Source organism: Hydra vulgaris, chromosome 01 (assembly GCF_038396675.1).
Source record: "Hydra vulgaris chromosome 01, alternate assembly HydraT2T_AEP".
NCBI lineage: Eukaryota > Metazoa > Cnidaria > Hydrozoa > Anthoathecata > Hydridae > Hydra > Hydra vulgaris.
The window spans coordinates 10,053,276-10,080,933 of record NC_088920.1 but is presented as its reverse complement, the minus strand read 5'-3'; the positions used below and the strand labels follow the sequence as shown (position 1 = coordinate 10,080,933).

Genomic DNA, 27,658 nt, shown 5'->3' with positions numbered 1-27,658 from the left:
ATCATTAACTAAAAGCCAAGATGTAAACTAATTAAAATAATACTATAAAACATTTTTTGTTTTTAAAATTTTTTTTCAGGTCAGAGGGGGAACCATCTATAACTAAAACTAAGCATTATGTGATGTATTTTGAATTTTGGTAAAAGATGTTTTTATATTAAAGTTTATTATTTTAATTACATTTAAATATTTTTTCGAATCTCATTAAAAATATTTTTTTTTAGGTTGTAAAAGAGGAGGGGGGGGGGGCGATGACACGCCCCCTTTCCCATCTACACCACTTGAAACAAAGGGTGTGCTGCTAGTGATGTTGTAAAGTAGTAAAATATAATTTTTGATTTGATACTAGATTTCTTTTAAATTATAAAGATAAATACTTATAAAAAAAAAAAGAGTCATTTTTGACAATAGGGTGTTTGAAACCATCACCCTTACATCCACCCAAAGACAATGATGAAACTTCTATATTTGACTGTGGTCTGATAGCTATTTACAAAACATCTTGTATATAAAAATTTATATTTTCATTAAAAAAACACTTATATAATATAGTTAGTCTTTATTGCCGGTATGAATGGTGGTTTTGTTCCCCCCTCTTGCCCCCAGATGCGCCTGTAATCTCGAGACCTTTATAAAATTGTAGATAACTCCTGTATCTATCTTTTGATACCAAGATAAACTTTTGGATAAGAATTGATTAAGTTATAATAGTTTTAGTTTATAAAAACTTTATTTTGACCACAGTTTCTTCAACAAATCCTAATATCAAAAAATCGGTACTTGAAACGTCATAACTTTTTGTAGGGTGGTTTGATTTTGAAAATTTTTTCACTTTTGGAATATTGAAATGAAGCTCTTTTTAATTATATATAACAACCTAGAATTTGATGAATTTAAAAATTTCATGTAACATACCTATATATATATAGATTTTTTTCAACTAACCTATTTCTGAATAAGTTCTTCTAACATTATCTAAATCTAAGTTCATCTAACATTATCAAAATAAGCTAAGTCAATAATTTAACCAGGTTCATTTCATGATCCTATTGAATTGTGTTTTTTCCTATGGGCATACTTTATTTGTATCACTACACTGACTTTTGCCAACAATCTTTTTTTTTGAGCGCAAAATACCTGTAGGTCAGTTTTCCTTCAATATTTCAAAATCAATTTGCTCGGACTTAAAAAATCAAAACAGTTTTCATTGTTTTACTAAAATATATAAGATGCTGATTATATAATTTCGAAACCAACATCCTCATTTTATGTAAATAAAAAACACCTTGTTCTAGTCTCTCTCACCTCAAAAAAAAGTGCTGGGTCTTTAAAACTAAAAGTTTCCCAAAAATATATAATATTATTCAAAGCATCAAAGAGACAAATCATTTTGACTGTATTTGTCATAGTTGCATTTTTATCATTTTACTTTACCCATTTAATTGGTGACTTGAATGGTCATCACACTGAATCACTTGGCTCTAGCACTACTGACATTGTTGGCTTAAAAACTATTAACCTCTGTATTTCTCATTTCTTACTAAAGTAGTGTATGAATTATTTTCTAAACAACTCTTATTCACTTTTTGATTTGACTCTGACCTTTGTGTTTAGTTTCTCCTTGCTCTCCTTTTGGCGGTTTTGACCATGCAATATCTCTATTAATCTTTTTTCTCATTCTTCCTTAACCCTATAAGCCCTTGTAGATAACTTCTTAGATCCAGGCAGGTAATAAAGCTCAGTTTTAAATCAGGCCTCACTCTGCTCTATGGTTTTCTCCTACTTGCGCTGCTGCTATATCTAAGCATAATCATTTTTTTCAAAAAAACAACTCTTTTGAAAATGCTCTTTCGCAAGAAATCAATTTAAAAATTCCTTTCTTATACTATAAACTATTATTCCCAGTTCACTTAATCTCGTATCTTAACTTTACATTCTATCTCTAACTCATGGTTACATCTGCTTTTATTACCTCTCCCAAGGTTGAGAAAGAAATATTAGCAAAGTACTTTTCTTGTAATTTTACTCTATCTAGTAATTTAGCCATTGTTAGGCTTTCAAATCACTCCAGCTTTGGTTGCTAAAGCCATTTCTTAATTAAACTTTTTTATGGCTTTTTTATTGGTCCAGAAAACATTGCTGACATAGTCTTAAAAAAATATTTTCCATTCTCTCTAAACTATTAATTGCTTGTCTGAATCTGGTTTTCCTGCTTTCTGAAAAATACTGTCTGTTGTTCTTATTTTTAAAAACTCTTAAGAACATTCTGACCCCTCCAACTATCATTTGAATAATCTTTTCTCTATTATTAGCAAGGTCTTTAAGTATTTAATCAATTATGATCTCATTTTGAGTCTAATAACTTACTCTCTAACAATCAATACGGTTTTCCATCTCCTTGCTCTATGGCTGACTTGCTAAGTGTTCTAACTAAAAGATTCTATTGTGCATTATATAGGGGCAGCAAGGCAGGAACTATTACACTTGACTTATATGTAGCTTTTTATAAAGTTTGATATGCTGGTCCTCTCCATAAGCTTGCTTCATATGAAAATTTTTTTCATAAGTTTTTTTTTCATTCTGCAAAACTTTTTTTTCAAATGATATCTTTCTAACCGCAGTATTACAGTCTTCCTTGTAGGCCAAGGTAAAAAAGATCTGTTTAGTTTTAATTCCAGGTTCTCTCAAGTTGGCATAGATTTTAAAAAAAAAAGCATGAAGTTTTTTGAGAATTTTTTAAAGAAACTTTTAGAACTAAAGGGCTAGTGTCATGTTAATTTACTTTTAACTTAATTTTTTAAAGAAATTTTTAGAAGCCTATTTAACTCATATTAAAGAAACCATGGTATTCTTATATTTAATTTCTTCCGTTAATACAAAATTTATCAATCAAATAATAAATTTTACAAATAAATAGCTATTTATTTTCTGATTTTCTTATAGTATAAGCATTAAGAAAAAACGTCAAATATAGCAAAAATGTTTTTAAACGCTAAAAGACGTGAAAACAAATAAACATAAGAAAAAAAAATTAACAAAGTTTCTCATAATTCTAGTGTACATAGTGATAGGGTGGTTCAAACAACTTTTTTTAAAACAGTCTGCTACACTTAACTTAATGTGTTCTATATAATAAATATTTTTAGGGGTGCCTCATAACTCTTAATAATTTGACAGGTCCTTAATATTTTGAAAAAATAAAGTTTTTCTAAAGTCAACCTCAAAAGAAGAAAAATTATATAAAAACTATAAAAATAATAATCAATTTACATAAATTTTTCAAATTGCCAAAAAACTATTGTTTTAAGATAAAAATGAAAAAAGTCAATATTTTCAATTTAAAAAAAAAAAAAATTTAAACGTGTTTTTTTATGTAAATTGATTATTATTTTTGAAGTTTTTATATAATTTTGCTTCCAGGATTCTATTTGACATACTTTAGAAAAACTTTTTTCAAAGTATTAGGGACCCGTCAAATTTTTAAGGGTAGTAAGGCACCCCTAAAAATAATTTTTGTTTAAAAAAAATTTAAAACCTACGGTTTAGTATTGTATAGAAGGCATTTAGTTAAGTGCAGCAGACTATTTTTAAAAAAGTTGTTTTTTGAACCACGCTAACATAGCGAACTAGTTTCTACCACTCTAAAAAAAGAATTAAAAAATTATATAAAATTGAAAATAAAGTTTTTCTTTAATTTTTTTATTTTAGTTAATAATATTTTCTAGCCTATATATTACACTAAGCAATAATAGAGCAATCATTTTAATCATTCAACAGTTATCTTCATCAGGGTAGACTATGATGCAACTGGAAATTCCTTCCGGTGAAGATCAACCAATCGAAGAAGAAACTGCTTTTGGTTTACATCTTTCGTAACTCTTTTGTTAAAGGATGTTATAATTACTTCATTTGACACTTGTGCTTCATTTCAAGATACGTTGAATCCATTTCCCACTCTGAAGGTTCTTACATTAAAAATGATTCAGCTTTTTCTTTGCCATTCTTCAAAATTAGATCGAAAAGTTTTGCGGTGCGTTGTGTAACAAAGGAAGACAATGTACTGCGACAATTGAATGTGGCAGTATCAAATCTTTTGAGAGGTTTCTGTTTTGGCTGTTGTTTCAGGTTGTTTGCCGTGTCTCTCTTGATGTTGTTGTCGACACCAGAATGAAAGAAAGCCAATCCTATTAGATGTTCTGAAAAATACCACAGATGGCGATGAAAAGCTTTTGCTGCATTAATTGCATTTGTACGATTTGGATATTCTTGAATTCGTTGAAGAAGCTTGGCATCATTGAATGGTGCTCGTTCAGCTAATGGAGCTTCATTCCAAAACTGTCCATATATAAATACCACAAAAAGACTTATGTCTGTTATTACTTTCTTATCCTTTGCAGTATTAACAAATTGATCCTGAAACAAATATATCTTCATACAATATATAACTTTTGCCATCTAACGTGCATTGTGTGTTGCACCTGGTGCCCGAACTTTACATTCAACTCCAATGTTGCAGTTGATCCTCCAAGAAAAATAAGACACAAATTTAAGAGTTCTAAGTAATCATCTCTGGGTTGTTGACCTTTAATTGCTTCACCATAATACACTACCATTTCTTCACGGAGTTTGAGAAAAAAATCACAGTTATACAATTCTTCATTCCCAATAGTGAACACCTCCTTGTTAATTGCTAGCCATGACTTCAAAGACATGCTATCCATATAAGATTACGGTCAAGATTCTGTTCTATTATTGTGCAGGCACCAATGTTAAACTCTTATCAATTCCTGCCATGCTACAACTTAATGGATCTTCTTGATGTAAAATGCTTTATCTTCATTGTTTTTCATAACTTCTGATGCATTTTTGGTTGATATATCAAAAAGTTCTTCAAGGTCACAGCATGGAAAAGTACTTCTTTTATTTGACAGCTGTCCAATTTTGATCGTCAGTGTTTTTTTAGCAACAAATATTCGCCATAAAATTTTTTTAACTTTCTTTCCGCATTGTCAATTCTTTAAGTTAGAATTCTTCCTCTCTCCCATATAAAAAGAACTGCTTCAATTGTTGCCAAATACTTTTTTTCACTTCTTGTTTCTTTTCTATATGATGGAAGAGCAACCTCCGAAGAACATTCCCTCTTGAAGGAAGTCTGGCAGTTGACAGAGTTTGTGTAGGTTTACCAACAAGCCACACCACAGCAGAAGAACTAGTGGTTGCCATATTAATTTCTATTCAAAATATATTGTTATATATATATATATATATATATATATATATATATATATATATATATATATATATATATATATATATATATATATATATATATATATATATATATATATATATATAAATATATATATATATATATATATATAAAATAAAAAGACAAATTTGCAAAATTTGAGAGAATCACAAAATTTTACCAATAGTTAATTCATCTTATAAAACATGGCAACCCTTAAAATTGCTTCTTTTAGTCTAATTTTTGGTACACATGATCCTAGGTTATAAAGGAACACAGGCAACCTTGAGGAGAATGCTTTTTGTGAACTTTTTTTTTCTATTACAATCTGAATCACCCTAATATATATATATATATATATATATATATATATATATATATATATATATATATATATATATATATATACATATATATATATATATATATATATATATATATACATATATATATATATATATATATATATATATATATATATATATATATATATATATATATATATATATATATATATAAATATATATATATATAGATTATTATAAACAAAAAAAGAAAAAAAAATTTCTTCATTAAAAGGGAAAAGTGCTTTTGTTGAAAAGAAGTCTTTTCACAAATGTTTTTTTTGTTTCTCATTCAATATTGTGTAAAGTATATATATATATATATATATATATATATATATATATATATATATATATATATATATATATATATATATATATATATACATATACATATATATATATATATATATATATATATATATATATATATATATATATATATATATATATATATATACATATATATAAACAATTATCTAACTTTTTTCTTCAACTTGAAGTTTCACCATTGCGGGATCATCAGGAAGAGTGTATATATATATATATATATATATATATATATATATATATATATATATATATATATATATATATATATATATATATATATATATATAGCAGAAATGTTAGTTAAATTAATTTTTACTCTACAGGTCTTTTCAATAATTTATCAGATTTTCAAATTATTGTTTTTTATTACTTTTTTAAACAATTATTGCAACCTTTAAAAAATATTTACATTATTAAAAAAATGTATGCAATATTTTTTAGGGGAAAAAAAACAGGGAGGGGCGTGCCCCCTTGTGTACAAAAATGTGTATACAAAAATTTTGTTTATACTATATTTTATTTTAACTATAGTTTATCATTATTTGATAATGTCCTGATTTTTTAGTTTTTAGTTTTTAGGAATTTGATAGACCTAAGAAACTGGGGATTTTTCAGGCAAATTATTAAGTAGTATTTTAAATATTTTTAACAACGAAATATATCAAAATCAAAACACAAAACGCTAAAACAAATAATTTTTTAATTCATTAACAATTAAAATGCGGTAGTGGTGTAATGGTAGAGCGCTTGACTCATGTACAAAAAGTTCTGAATTCAATCCCTACCATGTCCTTGGTAGTACCAGAATCAACTTGTTTCTCTGCGCAGCAGTCTTGCTTGTCAAGTTCATATTTCGATGTTATATAGTTGAAAGAGAGTTGTAACCACAACTAAATGTTGCCTCCTCAACTGTATTGGCTTGCATTTCGAAACAAACAAACAAGAAAACAAATCTATTGAACTAACTACATTTAAAAATGTATTTTTGCTATAAAGTTGAAAATAAAATGAAAATTTTAGAAATTAAAACCAATTTTACATTTTTAATTCAAAAAATTTTTTTGTTTTTTAAAAAACTTTTTTGTTTTTTAGAATCTTCAATTTGGAAAATCGTAGTTTGGCTTAGTTTTGGCGTAATTTTGGCTGTAGTTATTGGTTTGCTTATCAGATTAAAACCAGGTTATTTTTATTTTAGGTTTTTTTTTTATTTTAATTTATAAGTCCTTCTTTTTTGGTTTTTAGTTTAAAGAAATTTTGATCATTGCAATAAATAATATTTATGTATTTAATAAGTATTTTTATTGAGACACCATCTTTAGTCTATGCTTAATCAAGAGCTCCGTGGCAATGGAAATTTACATGAGAGTATATATCTTCTAGCCTTTGTCTAGAAAAATGAATTCAGTCATTCAAAAGAAAGTCAGCAGAATATTTTCAGAATACATCAGAGTATATATCCTCTAGCCTTTGTCTAGAAAAATGAATTCAGTCATTCAAAAGAAAGTCAGCAGAATATTAGGCAGGTAGTACTGAGTTACATCTTACCTATAACAGGGTGATTTTGATGATCTTGAACTTGACCTGACCTGAAATTCGAGTTATTTAAATATTCCTAAGTTGACAATATTTCGGAAAGTGTCAGGTAAACAATTGGCTGGCAAGCAAATAAACCTTGTTTTTTTTGTTTGTTTTTTTGTAAAAAAAGATGTCTGAATCACTAACGAAAAAATTGTAATGGTCAGATAAGTTAGCTAATTATACTATTAGGGTAACTCCCTCCTAACTCTCTTCTCAGGTAATTTCCCCCTTAACAGGAATAAGAAAAAAATTTTATCCCTATTTTTTGATAGTGATCTCATTAAGAAAAGAAAATTGAAGAAAGTTATAGTCGTTAGACTTGCTTTAATGTTTAAAGTTGTTTTGTTAAAACAGTAAGGTATAAAAAGTTTGTGGAATTATAGACCACCATGTTTATATGGCTTTTTTAGTTAAAAAACACTGTTGTATCACATCAAAAAGAACTTTTTTAAGTTGAGCGTAAAACGCCTCATCTATCTTAATACACTTCAACTTAATTTATATACAAACTAAATCTCTTGATATTTACAATTATGTCCCTATATACATACAAATACGTCATATACAATTACACACATGCAATTATTTATTAGTAAACCCAGAGTTTCTCATTGATTTTTACAATACACATACACATATGCAATTTGCAATTATATGCAAATTATATGCAAATTACAATACACATACACATATGCAATTTTACAATACACATACACATATGCAATCTCATTGATTTTTACAATACAAATACACATATGCAATTATTTATAAGTAAACCCAGAGTTTCTCATTGATTTTTAGTTGCATGTAAGCTGAAGATAAATCAATTATTGAAACACTTTCTCCAAACCGTCTCCAGTATCGAAGTTTATCAGCAATCAGCACGCACATCTGTGTTCGCAGTGAATGCTTCAATAAACATGCTTAGCTCCCTGAAGTCTATATTGGTTGTACTTTTCCTTTGTTTCGCTGCACCACTGCCTATTTAGGAACCAAAACCTTTATTGGACCGTGTTTCTTCAAATCGTACTTTTGCAGCCATTTTTTCTCTATCCATCCTTCAATTTCTTTTTTGTAATCGTGTTTTATGCCAACAGGGATAGTGTATTCAGCAATCTATTTTGCTAGAGTTTCAGGTTGAGAATTATTATTCAATTTCCATCCATTTATCCATTCCATTCATACCCATCAAAAAACAATAACCACAAAAACTTCATTTACATTTGGTGTGACAATTCGAGTTCAGTTAACGCCTTTGCACTGTTGTCCATTTACAGTTACCACTCACTACTTTCTTCGTAATTTTTGGCATACATTTTTAAAAAATGATGCAGCAGGTACATCCTGAGTCAATCAACACATCCCGAAGAATACTGTTTATGTCCAAATTTATAGTCGGTAATGCCATTATTGATTGTTTATGGAGAGACATGGCTAAACATCTTATCCCTTGGCATTTTTTTTGGACACATTCTTGATATGTGTTCTTTCTCTTGACACGAGTAACAAAAAACATCGCTTGGCCCCCGTCTTTGACCTGACTTGTTTCTATTACTACTTCTTTGTAGATGACAATCTCTTGCAAAATAATTTGGGAGTTTACATTCATAGCAAATTGGTTGTGTTTGATCTTCAAGCCACCTTGGCTCAGCATGTCATATTGTTGCAGTAGCAGCAAAATTTTCATTTGTTTCATCGTTCTGTTCATTAATCATAAGTGCTCTTGCTCGCGCAAGTATTTGTATAGTAGTAAAATCATCCATACAAGAACTTGATTTTAGCATCCGTCGAACGTCCTCAGGGAGCCTAGAAACAAAGGTACATGCAGTTACTCTGTCTGGTAGCTTACCAATCAGCATAGATAATCTTCGCAGTTCCGCCAAATAAACATCAACTGCCTCTCCATGCTTTAACTTTCTGGTAATGAACTGTTTGTAAGCTGTAAATGCATCAACGGCAAATGCTTTTTAGCAACACCTCTTTTATTCAGTCAAAATCTTCTTTATCAGTTTCTGCTAACTGTTGATATACTGCAAACGCACCATTCGTGAGGCGGAGGGGAACAACACTTGCCAGATCGGTTACATCAATTAGTTTGCATACCAGTTCAACTTTTTCCAGCCCTTCTGCAACTGATTGTTTATCATTTCCCTTAAACTCCGGAATTAACTTTAAATCAACTTTAGTCGACATTTTGCCAAAAAGCTTGTTGTATCACATCAAAAAGAACTTTTTTAGGTTTAGTGTAAAACGCCTCATCTATCTTAATACACTTCAACATAATTTATATACAAACTAAATCTCTTGATATTTACAATTATGTCTTTATGTTATATACAAATATGTCTATATACATATGCAATTATTTACAAGTAACGCAAATCAATCGTTGACTTTAAAACAATCATTAAATATAATTACACTTTACAAATACAAACCAAGATAAGATAAACTTTTCTCTGATAGTAAATATATATTTTAATTAAGATATAATCACTGCTAAGTTAATAACAGCCTTTGCTAGCAGTTTCAAATGTCTATATTTTTCTGTATTCATCTTCTCAAAGCTTTGTGTTTGTTGTTGCAACACTCTTAAACCCCTATTAATCTGATACACAGGGAAATGACGGAGACTGAAACCCAGGGTAACTGTCATGGTTGAAATCTTTTTATTTTTCCTGTTTTAATATATTGCCTATTGCTATATTATTTCTATCAAAGAGTTTTGTTTAAAAATAACTAATAAAGTTTTATCAACAAGACAAATGAAACAACAATCGTTGGAACTCATATTATCAAATTTTAAAATAATCTGCAGATAATAAACAGTTGTTATAAGCTGCTTTATCTTACCTCATAACGAATGTGAATGTGAAATTAATTGTGCAATTGGTTAGGAGTGTTCTTAGGGTATTCATTAAATCCCAAGCTAGCTAGTTCTTAACTTACCAAAATTTATCAGCAAAGTTATTGAAATTGCCTTAAGCTTCGTAGATTTAATATCAGGGTTGCTGCTAATTTGCTTGCCTACCAATGTCAAAACGTAGAAAGAAAAATAAACTCATTTTAAAGTATACAAAAGAATTTAAAACTCAGTATTCACATGTTATATTTTCAGCTCTTACAAGGTTACTTGAAAGATATTCCTTTTTTTCCATAGTTGTTACTCATTTGCTTTTATATGCAAACTTTGCTGCATTATCTCACTTACTAACTAATAAAACAGATCATTATCTCACTTACTAACTAACTAAAAAAACAGATCATGACTATCAACATACAGTATTGTTGGGTGGCAAACAAGATTTTATGTTTTCAGTCAGCAAAGCAAATGCTTCAAAAAAAAATTTCTTAGTTTTGATTCTACTATATTTTAATTTTTTGATCAATGATTTTAAGTCAGTGAATTGATTGAAACCAACATTTGTTTATTAATGTTTATTTGCTTAGTGTTTATTTGCTTAGTGTTTATTTGCTATTGTTTGTTGCTTAAAAATATTTTTATTCTTGAAAAACGTTTTTTTTTTCTCAAAATGTTCTTAAATTCAAAAAAATTTGAGTGTTCACCCTGTTTAAGTTATTAAGGTTTATTAAAAAAACTAGATTATGCGCAATTTGGTTTGTCTTGTTTGCCCTTCTGACCATCAATGCTATATATTATTGCATAATATTTTCATGCAAATTGTTATTTACATAAGTTTCACCATTTTTTTTTATTTTGTAGTTAACAAAAGATGCAAGGTTTAACATTATATATTTTAGACACTACATAATTATGAAAAGTATTTTCTAAAGTTGATCCATATGAAATCTGTGTATTTCTTAGTGTTCATATTTTATCATCTTCAATAAAATCTGTGTTATTATTCAATTTAGTTTTCAAAATTTTTATCAATCATAAAAATTTTTATTGCAGTAAACTGTTTTTATGAAAAACTATTGATGTCTAAAACTGTCATGAAAATCATCTGGTTTCAAAAAAAGTCATGAAAGTTCAGGATTTTCATATGAAGAATCATGTCCGGTTCATGTATAAAACATCTACCCATATTATTTGTGTTTCAGCTTTACTGTTTTTTCATTATCCCCAAGAGGCTCTTTTTTCTTGCAATATTGTTATAATTTTCAATTGCATTTCAATAACTAAACTGCAAGAATTGCTGAATATTCTATATACCAATTTGAATTCTGTATACCAGTTTGAACTTTTCTAATTCAAATTGGTATACAAGTTAAATTGAACAAATTGTTTTTAAATGAAACTGAGGTCTTTGATTTCCTATATTCCTTAAGGGATCCCCAATCGCAATACAAGTTGTATTCACACAATAAATAAACTTTAGAAGGTTAGTTTTGAGTTAATTAAACTTACCTAAACAAAGTATTTATCAATGTATTAACATTTTTTTATTTTCGAAGCCATATTGTGTTTTGCAAAAAAAAGTGTTGACTTGTTCATTTTTTTCTTTTAAAAAAAACTTGTCTGATTAATTCGTCTATTTCTGATGCCAATGAAAATAAGTATTGTTGCAAAAGTTTATAAAAAGTTTTTCAGTTTTTTGCCTTTTTTTGGTTTGTTAATTTAAAAAAATGTTTTAAAGAACTTAGAATATAACTAACTTAAAAAAAAAATGAATTTCCAGCAGTAATCATATTTAATCAATAAGTATGTTATCTTTTAAACAATAAGTATGTTATCTTTTAAACAATAAGTATGTTATCTTTTAAACAATAAGTATGTTATCTTTTAAACAATAAGTATGTTATCTTTTAAACAATAAGTATGTTATCTTTTAAACAATAAGTATGTTATCTTTTAAACAATAAGTATGTTATCTTTTAAACAATAAGTATGTTATCTTTTAAACAATAAGTATGTTATCTTTTAATCAATAAGTATGTTAAATACATAACTAAGAGCTGAAGTAAAATTTTTGTAAAAAAGAATAACAAATCAATAGTAATCAAATTCAAAAAAAATTGTTTAAATTTATTAGGTTTTTCAGAACTTTTTTGTCAATTATTAAAAATATTTTATGTCAAGTATATTATTATAATTTTTTTATTTCAACCATTTTACTATAAATAATTTTTTTCGTCTTTTTTTTTATATTTTTTATCAAGTATATTATTAAAAATATTTAATAATAAGTATACAGGGGCTATTCTAGACCGCGCCGGCGCTATTTTGACAGCGCTGACACCATCCAAATTTGGGCGCCACCGCTTTTTTTTTTTTTTTACACAGCAAATGTTGTTTTTATCCCTTCATACGACTATGTCTCCATTAAATTTACTTACGGCAGGCGCAGGAATCGTGGGTACCGTCATCCACATTATTTTCTTAGAATGGTATATTATCATAAATATTTTATCATAAATATCAAGTATTTTAATTGTCAATATTTTATATCAAGTGTTTTATTATAAATATTTTATATGAAGTATTTTAACTATATTATTATAAATAATTTGTGTCAAGTATTTTATAAATATTTTATATCAAGTAAAGTGTTATCAGTATTTTATATCAATTTATTATAAATATATTATGTTTATATAAAATGATAGTATAATAGCAAAAATGATCATCATGTTTTATTTATTTATTGTATTTTTAAGTAAATAAATCAGAAAATATATTTAAGAAAAAAAAAATCTGATTTTGTTAAAAAAGCATTTTTCATATTTTAGGATGAATGTGAAGACCAAGATAAATGCATAATAGTAGAAGCACACATAATAGTAGTAGCACAGCATAGTTGTAGTAGCACCGCATAGTAGTAGTAGTAGCACACATAATTTTAGTAGCACAGCATAATAGTAGTAGCGTTACATAATAGTAGAAGTAGAGTTCAAATTGGTAGATTGGACTCTCTTTGGGATCATATAATAGCAGTAATGATTATGCAAAAAATCATGGTATTTATTTAACTAGATGTTGTTTGGTTTTATTTAGATTTGTCTGCTGAACTAAAAAAGTTTTATCTTAAAAACTATGAGAAAATTAGTGAACTTCAACCACTAGTAAAAGCAACTGCAAATGTTGATTTAATACATACATTTGTTGATCTATGTATTGTTGATGCAGTGAATGGTCAAATGGATGCTGTTTTTAGTGTTGAACGAAAGAAATTTCTTGAAAAGCAAATGAGCTATATACCAAAATCATATAATGAAATATTTATGAATGAGAAGTCTATAATTTTAATATCTGGAATACCTGGTATTGGGAAAACATGGTTGCTTAGAAAATGTTTGCTTGATTGGTCACACAATTTAATTTGGAAAAATGTTAAATTTGTTTTTTATTTTGAATGCAGGAGGCTTAATCAATATCCAAATATTTCTAGTATTAATGAATTATTAAATGTTTTTTACAAAGATATGATAAATAACTTAAATATTGATTATCAAACTGCACTGTTTATAATTGATGGATTAGATGAGTTTAAATATTTCAATGATTTAATAAACTCAAGATTAAGTAATAGTTATCCCATTGTTAGTGTTTTAGCAGAAATTCAAAAATACAAACATGTAGTTGCTGGTAGAGTTTACGCAATTGATCAATACCAACATATATATGCCGAGCATAATGATAAGTTAATCATTCAAATAATGGGGTTTAATGAAAATGGCATAAATAACTATGTAAAAAATAATGTTATGGAGGAAAAAAGGGAACTTGTAAATGCAACATTAAAGGCATCTCCCATTGCAAAAGCAATGGCATCTGTTCCATTTTATTTATCGTCCATGTGTAAAATTATTAGTGATCCAAACAAGAAAAATGCAAATTCCTTCTTAACTATGACAGATTTGTATGCAAATATTTTTTTATACTTTTTGCGAAAACACATCATAAAAAATGATAAATTGGTATATGAGATAATGGAACCCGAATACAATAAAAAATATATTTTAAATATTTGTAAAATTGCATATAAATTGTTTGTTGAAAATAAAGTAATTTTTTACAAAGAAGAAATTCAAACTTTTGTTAGTGATTTTGATACAAATGAAGATAAGTTTTTTGGATTTATAGAAAAGATTGAAACAGATCTGGGCATTTATTATCAGTTCGCTCATTTGACAATAATGGAGTTTTGCGCATCTGTATATGCATATAATTGTTTAAGTAGTGATGAAATCATGGCCAATATGAGGCTGCGGAGTTGTTTATCAATGATTTTTGGATTATCTTATAAAAACGAAAATACTTTATCAAAGTATCTTGTTAACCTGAATACTTCTAAAAAATCCACTGATGAATCTTTAGATTTATTTTCAAGTTTTGGTAAGTTCAAAAACTTTGTTTTTTTAATTAATGACTAACATAACGAAATACATAAAAAATATCTCTTTAGCAAATTAAAAAACTTTAAATTAAAGGAAACATAAAAATTGCTAATTTTGTTTTTCCATATTGCATAAGATATTGGTTATTTTTTACCAATTTTGGTAAGTTCAAAAACTTTGTTCAGTATTTTTGTTCCTTTTTTGATTATCTTAAAACTATTTAATAAGATATAAAATAAAGTTGAAATTTTTACATTATTTTTATTTAAATAATGTGATTCTGTTAATATACGAATTTTTAGTGTAAATAAGGTATTAAATTTAATTTAATTTTATAATAATCTCATGAGCCATCATGATTAAAAATTTATTCCTTTTTTATTACTAACAATTGACTAAGAAAATGATAAATCATTAATGGTTGTTGGTGGTTTACAAATGTAAACACTTGTTGGGAGGGTGTAGTCATCAGACGTATAGAAAAAGAATTAGGAAAACAGCCTGTTTGGCTTATATATCAACTCAACACAAATCAATTGCCACTGAGGCATCTTATAACAGTGAAATAGTGAAACAAAATTTTATATATACATATATATATATATATATATATATATATATATATATATATATATATATATATATATTTTAACGCTGTCTTTAAAAACTGCCTTTTACTTATAACCATTCGATAGCTTATTGCAGGGTTTAACATAGAGAATTGAAAATTACAGCAGGATGCAAACTGAGCATACAGTGTGTGTTTTTTGTACCTGTCTGTGCTGACTTGGTTTATATAAACCCTAATTACGAACTAAAGCTGATTAATATTGAGAATTAGGAAAAGGATTATTATGGTTATAGTTTTAAATTGTTTGTTATCTTGTTGTTAAGTTTTTATGATATAACTTTATATTCAGTTCGTTTTAATTTAAGTGTTTAAACCACGTATCTTTTGTGGCTTTTAAACTATGATAATAACGTCAGACAAAATAACAGAAAATAATTTTTTTTTTTTTAAGTTGTTATTATTTTTTTAATTAATTCACATTATTTAAGTTAGTAGTTTTTGTTCTCCAACGAATACGTATAAATTATTATTTGACGTATATCAAGCTTTACAAAAGATCTAAACTTTGTTATGAGCCACAAATTTTCTCAATATGTTACAATAGTTACGATATTAATGGCGTTGTTTAAATTTTCTGTTTTTTTGTTTAAATTTATTTGAAGTTTTTTTTAAAAATTGATGGTACAGTACAAAATATTTATAATCGCACTCGATTTTTGTCTTGAAAATTTTTGTGTTACTACATTTCGTTCACAATGGTAACAAAATATATAATAACATATAATAAATTATAATAATAAATATGGTATAATTCTATATTTTCTTAAAAAATCATTCTGTAGCTGCTTTTCATTCACAGTGGTAACAAAACTTATTAAACTTTGTAAGTAAGTGTAGTTCCGGTTTTTTTTTTTGTTATTTGTTAAAAAAAATTTAATTAAGTTTTTAATTAAAAATGACAGGACACTAATATTTTTGTTATATGCATCAAACGTTATGAAAAAAAATTTTTACGACAGAATAAAATGAATCAACGTTTATAATTAATAAAATAACTAAAGCCTATTTTATTTATTTTTGATTACACAAATTTGATTGATGGAGGTTTACCCCTATAACATTTTCAGGTTACATTACGTATTGTAACGTAAACAAGATTCGTTACGTTACGTTCAAAATGTCCGTTATTTTTACGTAACCGAGACGAAAGATTTTACGTAACGATACGTAAAATTGTAACGTAACAATACGTGCAAAATGTCCGTTATTTTTACGTAACCAAGACGTAAGATTTTACGTAATGATACGTAACATTGTAACGTAACGTTACGTGCAAAAGTATAATTGTTACGTATCCGAGATGTAACGAATAGCGTATTAATACGTAACATTTTGACCTAATAAAACGGGATCATGATCACCAGTGGCGACTTGCATATAAGCGATATTTAATTGTTATCTTGTATGCGATTAAACACTAATTATCGGCCTGCAATATTGCTGCAACTTACTCTTATAGCCTATATAAAATAGGCAATTAAGAACGTACCATCGTCTAGAGAGTAAGGCATAGACTAAAGCCAATCACACAATGTATATCACATAAAAACTTATAACAAAAACTAAGTAATTAAATATATCCTCGTAATAAATGATAGTAACATAAACCTTACCATTATATAATTTATTATCATAATTAGACTTAAAAATTGTCAAAATTGACATTATATACACATTTTTGCTTGTGGGGTAATAAAAACAAAAGAAGTGTTACGCTGATTAAATAAAAAAAATTTAAAAACGTTTTATTTATATTAAAAGTTTTAACGTAATTAGATTTAAAATATTGTAATTAACATTAATAATAAGTCGTTTATGTGTTGTATATATATATATATATATATATATATATATATATATATATATATATATATATATATATATATATATATATATATATATACGGACCCGTAACGTGAAAATTTTTAGAAAAAAGGCAGATTATAATAGTAAATATAAATTTTTCTTAATTTTACATTTAAAAGTTGTTTGAAATAAAGAGAATATGCAAATAAAGGGGGATTGATCGCACCTGATTACCCTCCTCCCTCCTCTTCATATATATTTCAAATTTCATATAAAATTTATTGATGGCGATCAGAAAAAAGCATTTAATTCAGAAGTTTATTATAACGAAAAAAATAATTAACATAGTAATAATATAATCTGTGTACATTTTGCCTCTAACTACTGTCTTTGGTAAACGAACTATCATCGTTGCAAATATCATCAAAGGCGTTACTGTCAGAATTATCATTACCAATAGATTCAGGTGCAATACTAGCCTTCTTTGGTGCCCGACTAGGTATGCCTATTAGTCTGGCTTCTGCCTTGGTTACTGCGCGTTTTGCATGCATTGGCATTCGATTTAATTGATCCCCGAGCGCCTCTGCTACCTTATGGGAGGTTAATGCGTTTTTGCGATCTTAGCTGCAGAGAATCTTTAAAATATAAAAATAAAATCTACATCTTTAAAGGAATAGAATCGGTAAAAAAAAAAAAAAACATTTATCCAATTATATAATTATTGAAATCACATTAGCACAACAGTAAAACTTTTTTTGACAAAATAAATAAATTTAGCGGCAAAACACCTCGAAAAATGCCCCAAATTGTCCCCAAATTATTTGACTTTGAGCGCAAGGTAAATCTCAATATTTGTAAAAAAAAAATGCTAATGTGATTATAATGGTCCAATCTCTTTTTTAGATTATTGTGTTTTCTGGTTTCTTCGTATTTGTTGTTTAAAATAAAATAAAGTTTCGCAAAATTTAGTCAAAAAAATAAAACTTTATTGCGTATTTGCCCATAGTTTTTTTTTTCCTAAACCTTTTTTTTTAACTTAAACAACATTTATGAAAAAACCGGAATACATAACAATTTAAAAAAAATTTGGGTCATTATCACATAAAAAATTTTGTTTTCAGAAAATATTTAGCGCATTTTCCGGGGTTTTTTGCTGCTTGAGCACAAGGTAAATGTCAATATTTTTAGAATTTTTTTTTTTGTAATTGTATTTTTTTCATATTTGCTCCATATTGGGTTTCTTGTGTATTTTCGTTTTATAATAAAAAATTTTTGAACACCCCTTATGCCTAGTTTAAAAGCCGAAAATTGCAAGCATAATTTTAACTATCATTGCTAATTGTATATGTATAAATGTATTTCTAATTAGGAGTCGTTCATTAAATACGTACGCTTTTATTTCAATCCTTCTTCCCCTCCCCCATTTTTAGTACCCTCCACCTCAATAAAAGAATCTACGCTTTTAACGTTCCTACTTTTTTTTTAGTTTAGTGTCTTTTTTTATAATTTTAATATACGCTTTTTTTAGTACCCTCCACCTCAATAAAAGAACCTGCGCTTTTAACGTACCTACCTTTTTTTTAGTTTAGTGTCTTCTTTCTTTTATAATTGACCCCTGATTACCCCCTCCGCCCAAATCGTGTTTACGCCATTTACAGATATAAATATAAGGTACAGGCGCAATGGAGTCTTCATAAATCAACTGTGTATTGTTTCATGTACCTCAAAATAATACTTTTCTACCGCATTGAAATCTAAGTTTTAATCAAAAAAGTTGCAAAAAAAACTTGAGTTTTAAAAATGTTTTAATATGCCGTCTTCGGATTTAATAACGATTTACGCCGTTTATAAGACTTAAAAAAAGTTTTATTTCAAATCAAACCCACTAGCAATCTGATTTAGCTATTTTATAAGAAACAAGAATTATTCGAGATCTTTTTTATGTAAAAAAAAATTAGGTATATATATAATAATTACATTGGATTGCTTGTGGGTTTTATTAAACAAAGATTATTTTCTAAACTTATAAATTTAAAAGCTTTTGATCAAATAAAACGTGATGTTACTTTATATAATATAAATGTGAGACGCATTTAAAATACCTATAGATTTTTTTGACGTTATGTTGCGTCTTAGTTTACACTTATTAAAAGTGCACTGTTATAATTATAAGTGTCATGGTTTTTTTTTTAATTAATATTTATAAGTTAAAAAAAACCATACTAGTATTTTTTTAAACTTTTAACAATATACAAAAAATTATTTCTAACTTTTTTTTATAACAAATTTGTCACGAAAACAACGTTTCGATTCGCGAAGTTGCAATTAACTATTTGCAACTTCGCGATTTGAAATTTTTAACAAAAAAATATTTTTCTAAAACTTTTTTTAGTTACTTAACAAATTAGTTACTTAACAAATTAGTTACTTAACAAATTAGTCTTAACAAATGTATCGTTGAATACCATAACTCATAAATGAATTACAGTATTTAACAAATTTGTTGAATTAACAATATTGTAAATGCCCTGAATGCATTTGTCCAGACCATTGTAATAAAAAAAAGTATTTAAAAAAAAAACTTACCCACAAGCAATCTAATTCCTTATATATATCTTATTTACTGTAACCCAACAACACGTGATGTTACGTATAATTAAAATTAATTATACGTAAAATAACTGTCATTAGGTTAACCTAATTTCAGCATGTTTTCCACCGATTGCACCCTCAAACATCGTGTGCAATTTCTGTCCGCTTTTCTTTATGCTATCTTTCTAACCCGACTTCTTCAATCTTTCATTCTAACATATCTTCGTTCTTCCAAAACTCACTCTACTCTCGGCCGTAGAGCGGTAATGACGCTCCCCTACTAGGGGCTGAACATGTCTCTGCGTGCCATGGTATAGTGGTCTCCGTATGGCAATTAGCTGGAGGAGAATAAACCACAATACCAATTTGCGAATTTAACGCGTCACAAATTTAATTTATTTTTCGTTTCCTTACGTCTATCTTGATACTTGTTAGAGTGTAACCAATTAAGACATAATGTAACGTTAAAAAAATCCATTTACGTCACGTAGTTTAGTTACGTCTCGAATCTATATTTAGTAACGTTATGTTACGTCTTATTTGGTTACACTTTATGTAGTTAAAAAGAAAACTAATTGAGACGTAACGTTGCGAATTGAGAATTTTTTTTTTTTCGTGACAAAGTAACCAATTGAGACGAAGCTATTTTACAATAAAAATAAAATAAAAGATGATTTTTAGCAACACGGCAATATAAAACAAACATTTACTGCATTATCAAGTTTATTTACTTAATATTTAATTAAAAGTTAGAGAATGTAACCTTGTTACCAATTGTAACCGATTAAGACGTAACATAACTTTAAAATGTTATAGGGGTTTAGTATATTTTCCAAAATCTCTTAATTTGTTAAAAAATCATCATCTGATAGAGTATTTCACCTAGATTTATTTTTTATTCAATGATTGGAATAATAACTTTGATGATATTCTTGCTCCTTGCTTTTGTTTTTTATTCTTAAACTATGATGATCACTTTATATAATCCAAAGTTTACATCTTTGATAAAATGTATCTTCAAAAATGTGAACGGTATTTTAGCAGAGTTGTTAACAAGGCCAAAAGTAGCAAGGACGAGGCCACACGTTACAAGGCGAAGGCCAAGAGTTTTAAGGCTAAGGCTACGCAAACATTTTCAAGACCAAAGACTTGAATTTTTGCCTTAAATTAAGGCCAATTATTAAGAAAACTGTAAGTAGCAAGTTAGGGTCACGGTTAGGGTTAGGGTCAGGGTCAAAGCTAGGGTTAGGGTCAGGCTGTGACAATAAAACCACATTTTGTAAAAAAGGGTATGCTCAGAATTCAACGAAATCAATAAGAAAGTAAATTAAAATCAATAAGAAAAAATGTAATTTTTCAAGGCCAATGCCAAAATTTTCAAGGCCAATGTCAACAGTTTAAAGGCCAAGCCCTTAATTTTTGACCTTAAGGCAAGGCTAAAAACTAACAACTCTGTATTTTGGTGGAGATATGATTAGTAGTAGTAGGACTGGAAAAGTGTATAAGGAATACTTTGTTTTACAATAGTTAGCCTGGTATAAAACGCTTTATCTGTGATTAAATCATCACTTGAAAAAGCAATTAATGCTGAATGCTTGATTGAAGAAACTTTTAAGTGTCTTTGTATTCTAACTGAATGTAAATATATAATGTTAGAGTTATTGTGTGCGATAACGTTTCCTTAGATCTTTGTTTTAAAAAAAGTCCTTTGTGTATCAACAAGTCGAAGTTTTATTTGTTTGTTTTTTATTTACAACTCTAAAATGACTTACTTTTGTTTTGATGTTGTACATCTTATTAAAAATATCAGAAATAACTTGTTAATTTGTAAAAGATTTTTGTTTCCAGATTTAAAGTTTAATTGTATTAAAAGAACTTAAACGGAGCACACTCAAAATTATTTATGAAAAAGATGTTGCTCTTGGTGCTGGTTTGCGTAAAGCACCAAAAATGATTATAAAATTATTCCTTCCTGATTATTTTAAATAAATTATTACTTAAGCGCTTGCAAATTTCAATAAAATTACTTTTGCTGCAATTCACTCACACTTTCCAGATCTTGAAAATAATGCAGATTTTTAGCATTATTTTACAATTGGGTTTAATCAAATTCCTAAAGTCTGTAATATGTTTAGTAGTGCAATTGATTCTGGAGATAAAAATATCTGAATTCCTTAGCACAGCAGTATATTTATTATTATAATTTATTATATATTATTAAAACGGTATATTTTGTTATATAAAGCTGTGAAGCTAAGCTTCAACCAATATATAACACAAACGATACTAAACGTGAGAAATTTTTTTTAAGTGGTCAGGACTCGTTGAATGAAAATTTACTTAATGATTATTTTTACTTTGTTTGACTGGTAGGTCTTAAATTGACCCATTAAAATGAGATTTGCACAATGAAGGTCAAAATATTTTGTTGGTTTAAAAGATTTTCACTATATTCGAAAAAATATTAAATATAAAAATTATAGTCAAGGAAAGTTTTAACTTTGAAGAAATTTAAGTGCCACTTAAGTCAGAAAAAAAGGTTTATAAATTTAATAAACTTTTTTCTTGGTATCAATACAACTCCAGAAACGTACTCCAGAAATTACGACACTTGCACTAAACATTAGAAAAGTAGGTGCTCATTGCCTAAAATTCTTTAATTTTTGTTTGTTAAATAACATTTTAGTACACTATATTATGTTATTTATTTGTTAAAATTTGTTTAGGCATTTGACTCTTATGAATATAAATCAATATATAGAACTTTGTTACATAGTTAATTAAGCATTTTTTGTTCGTAAAACATAATTAAATACATCTATATTTATCTATCTAAATATCTATGTTTCATTAGTTTTTCTCCGAAAGTTTCTGTTTCGCAAGTTGCAAAAGTTTTATTTTCGGCATTTTTTACTTTTTGTCTCAATTATTTTTTTTTTTTGTTTCTTAAAGTAACTTTTTTAATTGTTAATATTTTGTCATTTTGAAAATAATATTTAGTAAGGAATATTTTTGTACATAAAGATGGTTATTTTTTACAATGCTATCCATTTAGCGATAATAAACTTCGAAACGTTGTTTAGAGAAAGCGCTAATTTCTTTTTTTAGCAAAAAAGCTTTATTTTAAAAGTCAACTGGCGAAGTGCTATATTTCGAAATGAGTACTTGAAAATGAACATTTGTACTTTTAAATGATTTGTTTATTTCAATACGAAAAAATTTAATTTCTCCTTTACAATTTCGAAAGAACTTTTTTTTTTCAGAATTTTACATAACCTTCCGGTTATCATTCTAGTTTAAACAAAACGCGCCTTTATGTTTTGTTGAACCAACGAACGACGGTGTATTGTTAGAGGTCTTCCATAATTTGCGTACGTAGATATGGGGGAGGGGGTTACTCAAAAAGGTACAAATGCATATAATGAGTGGGGGAATTTAAAGACAGCACATAAACATAACAAAGTACGTAAGCGGTTTATCTCTCGTACTGAATCTTTCCTAAAACTTGATTTCTTTTTCTTTAACAAAAGCATTAAATTTCACGATTTTAAAAAATTGTTTTATTGTTGATGCGCCACAATAATCGCAAAAAGTGACCAACGGAGCCGTCTGGTTACGTAGACCTGGGAGATGTGAATATAGAAGTAGATTGTAGATGATGTCATTGGGTAAGAATCATGGATGAATGTAAATACTATTTTGTAGGAGAAATAAATCTTTAGGACTACAGGAAGAAGGTGAACAATAACTCACGCTCTAGTCAACCTAAGCAAACGATAAAACAATGGTCTATGAGTAAACAAGTATGTATAAATCCCTTGGTGTATTAGTGGCTATCATGACTAAAAATATCATACAATATAAAATGATAAAATAAAATAAGTAAATAAAAAATGATAATAAATAATGGTTCGGGCAATATAAAAAGAAAAAACAAAATAAACATGTTTTACAAGATTGAACTCTGAATCTGCAGATTATGACGCTGTGCACTGACCACCATGCTATAGTGTCGATATGTAATCATAAAAAAAATGTTTATAAATCTTGCATAATTAATGTACTAAACAGCAAAAAATAGGAAATTGACAGCTCCCTGTCTATCAGAAAAATATTTAAATATCGTGAATTAAACAAATATTTAATAAAAAGCTACCAAAGTGTAAAATTATATGGTTACAAGAGGTAAAAAAATGTTGGTGCCATGATAACCAATCAGAATTATGTGGATAATGGTGATCCCCCTCCTCAGGAATGCACTGCAATCACCAATGACGTTTCGGGGAGCCCGACAGATCTCACCGCCTGCACTCTACGATATGCTAGTCAATATTGCAATATAATAGGACTGCACTACAAAAGCCAAAATTCCAAATTCCTATCCCAGTTTTTAATACAGCTCAAACGTTCTTAGAGATCTCATGAGGTTTGTGAGGAATGTGCATGGTGTGAATATAAACAATTACGTCAATACATATAAATATCATGTACACTTGCACAAGAAGAGACAAACGTGTACACATGCATCCATGCGCATGTATTAAAATAAACAATTTTAATGTATAGACAGTATATACATTAAAATTAAACAATTTAAATGTATAACACAAAGCAATTAAAAAATAATAATTAATAATTATGAGAAACTTACCGTTTCTTTAAAAAACAATGTTGACAAAACGACCACAAAAACCCTGAACCTAAAAAAACCCTGACCAAAAAAATCCTTTGCACCATACATTCTTCACTGTATGGTGCAAACCACAACAAACTAACTTAGCGACGTCAGATCAAGAAAATTAGATAAAAACAAAAAAAATATTGAGATCGTGATATGTCTAAACTTATCTAGTAGTATTGTTCAGTTCATTCCAACCCAGAATACATTATAAAAATACTAATACGTATTTTTGCAGAAAATTATCGCGCTATAATGCTTTTCACAAATATACGGTCTCATTCACACATTATAACACATCTGAGTAAATATACAAGGATAAGGTCCAAAAAAAGATTATAAACAAAAGTATACAATAAAGAACAAATATTTGATTGACTAATTTTAAAGACTGTTGATGTCTACAGGTGTGATGTTGTTGTATGTATGTTCCGTTTGGTCGTCTTGTATGGTCTCGTTATGTTTTCGTTCAAATCGGGTGAATAGTAAGCTAAACACACTCACTTCTTGCGCTAATGGGCTAGCACATCAAAGCCAGACGTAAGACCTGCAGAATGGATTTCAATTGATCGAATGCACACATTATTCACTGTGGGCCACAAGCCATTACTTTTAGCCAAATGAACTACGACCCCGTACTGGTGTGAAATGATGTGTTATGAAGTGAGATTTTAGATCTGAGCACATAGTCAGCGAGCGCTGATTCGACGTGCATTGTGGAGCTTCCGAATGAACGTGTGCGTGAGTGTCAGCGTAGTCATTAGGTTATTGAGCGCCGTAACCACATCTAACGGGATAGCCTGATGTCCGTTTTAGTTGTTGTGGCGTACATTGGAAGTCGGGGCTCACCAGCCACGAAGAATAAGTTTTAGTTGTTTATGCGACACAGAGATCGCAAAAAGTGACTAACGAAGCCGTCCAGTTATGTAGACCTGGAAAATGTGAAAATAAAAACAGATTGTAGATGGTGTCGTTGAATAAAAAAACAAAATCATAAGAAAATATAAAATGGTAAGACTTTTGTGAAGTATAAGAGCGAAGCTAGATGCTCGGGGGGCAAGGGGAGAAACAACTAACATTCTAGTCGCTCTGTGTGTAGATCATATCTAACAAAGAACAAATATTTGGTTGACTGATTGTAAAGACTGTTGATGTCTACAGGTGTGATGATGTAGTGCATTAGTATGTTCTGTTTGGTCGTCTCGTATAGTCTCGTTATGTTTTCGTTCACTTTCGAATCGGGTGAATAGAAAGCTAAACACACTTACTTCTTGCGCTTATGGGCTGGCACATCAGAGCCAGGTTTAAGACCTACAGAATGGATTTCAATTGATCGAATGCGCACATTAGTTACCATAGGCGACAAGCCATCACTCTTAGCCAAAAAAGCTACTGCCCCGTGCTGGTGTGGAATGTTGTGCTATGGAGTGAGGTTTTAGATCCGAGTCAGCGAGCGCTAATCTGACGTGCATTCACATCATCAGTAGACATCAAAGTCTTTAAAATCAGTCAATCGAATATATGTTCTTTATTGTATACTTTTGTTCATAATCTTTTTTTGGACCTTATATTTGCATATTTTTCAGATTTGTGTTTTAATGTGTGAATGAGACCGTATATTAGTGAGAAGCATAACAGCGTGAAAATTTTTCACAAAAATACGTATTAGTGTATTTTTATAACAAATGTATTCTTGGTTGGAATCACTTGAATCACTATTTTTTAAAAATTATTTTGATATATAACAGAGAAACGTCGAGTTAATTTAAAAAAATTTTTTGTATGCAATGTTTTGAAAACTTTGCCTTAGCAAGGAAATTGGGGTTAATTTTGTAAAAGAATGTGTACGTACTTAGTTATTTATTTTAAAATTTTTTAAATATGTTACATCTTTAATATAAAAAAAATTATTTTTTTTTGAAAGTGCGATTAATAAAAACTAAAATTGAAATTTTAAAAGCTCAATACCTTTTTTTTAAGTGTACGATTATAATTTTATATTAATGTAGATAATATTACAATTTAATAAATAATATATTAATTAATAATGAATTGCATACACTGTTTTATTTAATTATAATTTTAATAATATGTATATTTATGAAAAATATTATAAAGTATATAAAATTATAATTTTGAATATTCTTTTATTTATTTTTTATTTGATTTTATTTAAATTTAATATTTAATTCTGCTCTAGATCGTCTCAGTGTATATTACTCCTTAAATGCTTATCGCGATTTATTCATTGAATGTTTTTATGAAAGTCAGTCATCATTTACTGATAATATAACATCAATCGTCCATAAACAAGAGTGGAGTATTTCGATTGACGATAGAAAAACTTCTTACGAAACTTCTTGCAATAATTATTTCGTAAACCATTACATAAAATCTGGAAGAAAGTTATCGTGGTTAATCGTTAATAAAAATATTTTAAGTGATGAAGAAAAAAATCTCTTAGTTCAATGTTCAACTAATGTTCGCGAAGTCTACTTTTTATGTCCAATTAATTTCGAAGGATGGAAACCGAAATATAAGATAGAATTGTTGTGGATAAAAATCTCACTTTATTTAATAACAAAAAAAGATTTTGAAGAAAATTTTCTCCCGTGGATTAATCTTTGTGAAGATTTTTATCTTAGTCTTCATGACGACATTGATTTCATAAAAGACGTTTATAAATGGATACAGAATTTGAATATCAAGTTTGTTGTCGAGTACCGTGGAAAGGTTCTTCGTAACCTCAATGAATTAAAAAACTTTATAACGTAAAATATTTAAGTATATAAACTAAAATTACTAATTATAAAAACTAATAAAATATTTAACATATTATTTTATAATTACATATGTTTTAATATGTACGAAATTTTAAATTAAGATATAATTTAAAAAATTAATAAGTTTATAGTTTAATTAATATATTAGATTTTTATTTAAAATATTTTATTATTATAATATATAGTTATTTTGTTTTAAAGTATAATAAAAATTATAGTATATATATTAAAATATATAGTTATTTTGTTTTAAAATATAATAAAAATTATAGTAAATGATTATAATTTTTTATAATAAAAGTAAATATATATAAAAATAGTGAATTTTATATAATGTTAACGAATAGTTAAAATTCTTTTTAA

General features: G+C 27.6%; 1 protein-coding gene across 1 annotated transcript in view; it reads left to right on the top strand.

Annotated features, from left to right (window-relative positions):
* Window positions 1–27,391, top strand: part of LOC136075095 (NACHT, LRR and PYD domains-containing protein 9-like) — a 32,229-nt gene extending 4,838 nt beyond the window's left edge. The window contains exons 3-5 of the mRNA XM_065787353.1: window positions 7,018–7,104; window positions 13,463–14,803; window positions 26,713–27,391. Of these exons, the coding sequence (XP_065643425.1) occupies window positions 7,018–7,104; window positions 13,463–14,803; window positions 26,713–27,287 (2,003 nt within the window). The 3' untranslated portion in view covers window positions 27,288–27,391. The remainder of the gene's footprint in view (window positions 1–7,017; window positions 7,105–13,462; window positions 14,804–26,712) is intronic.
* The last annotated feature ends 267 nt before the right edge of the window (window positions 27,392–27,658 follow it).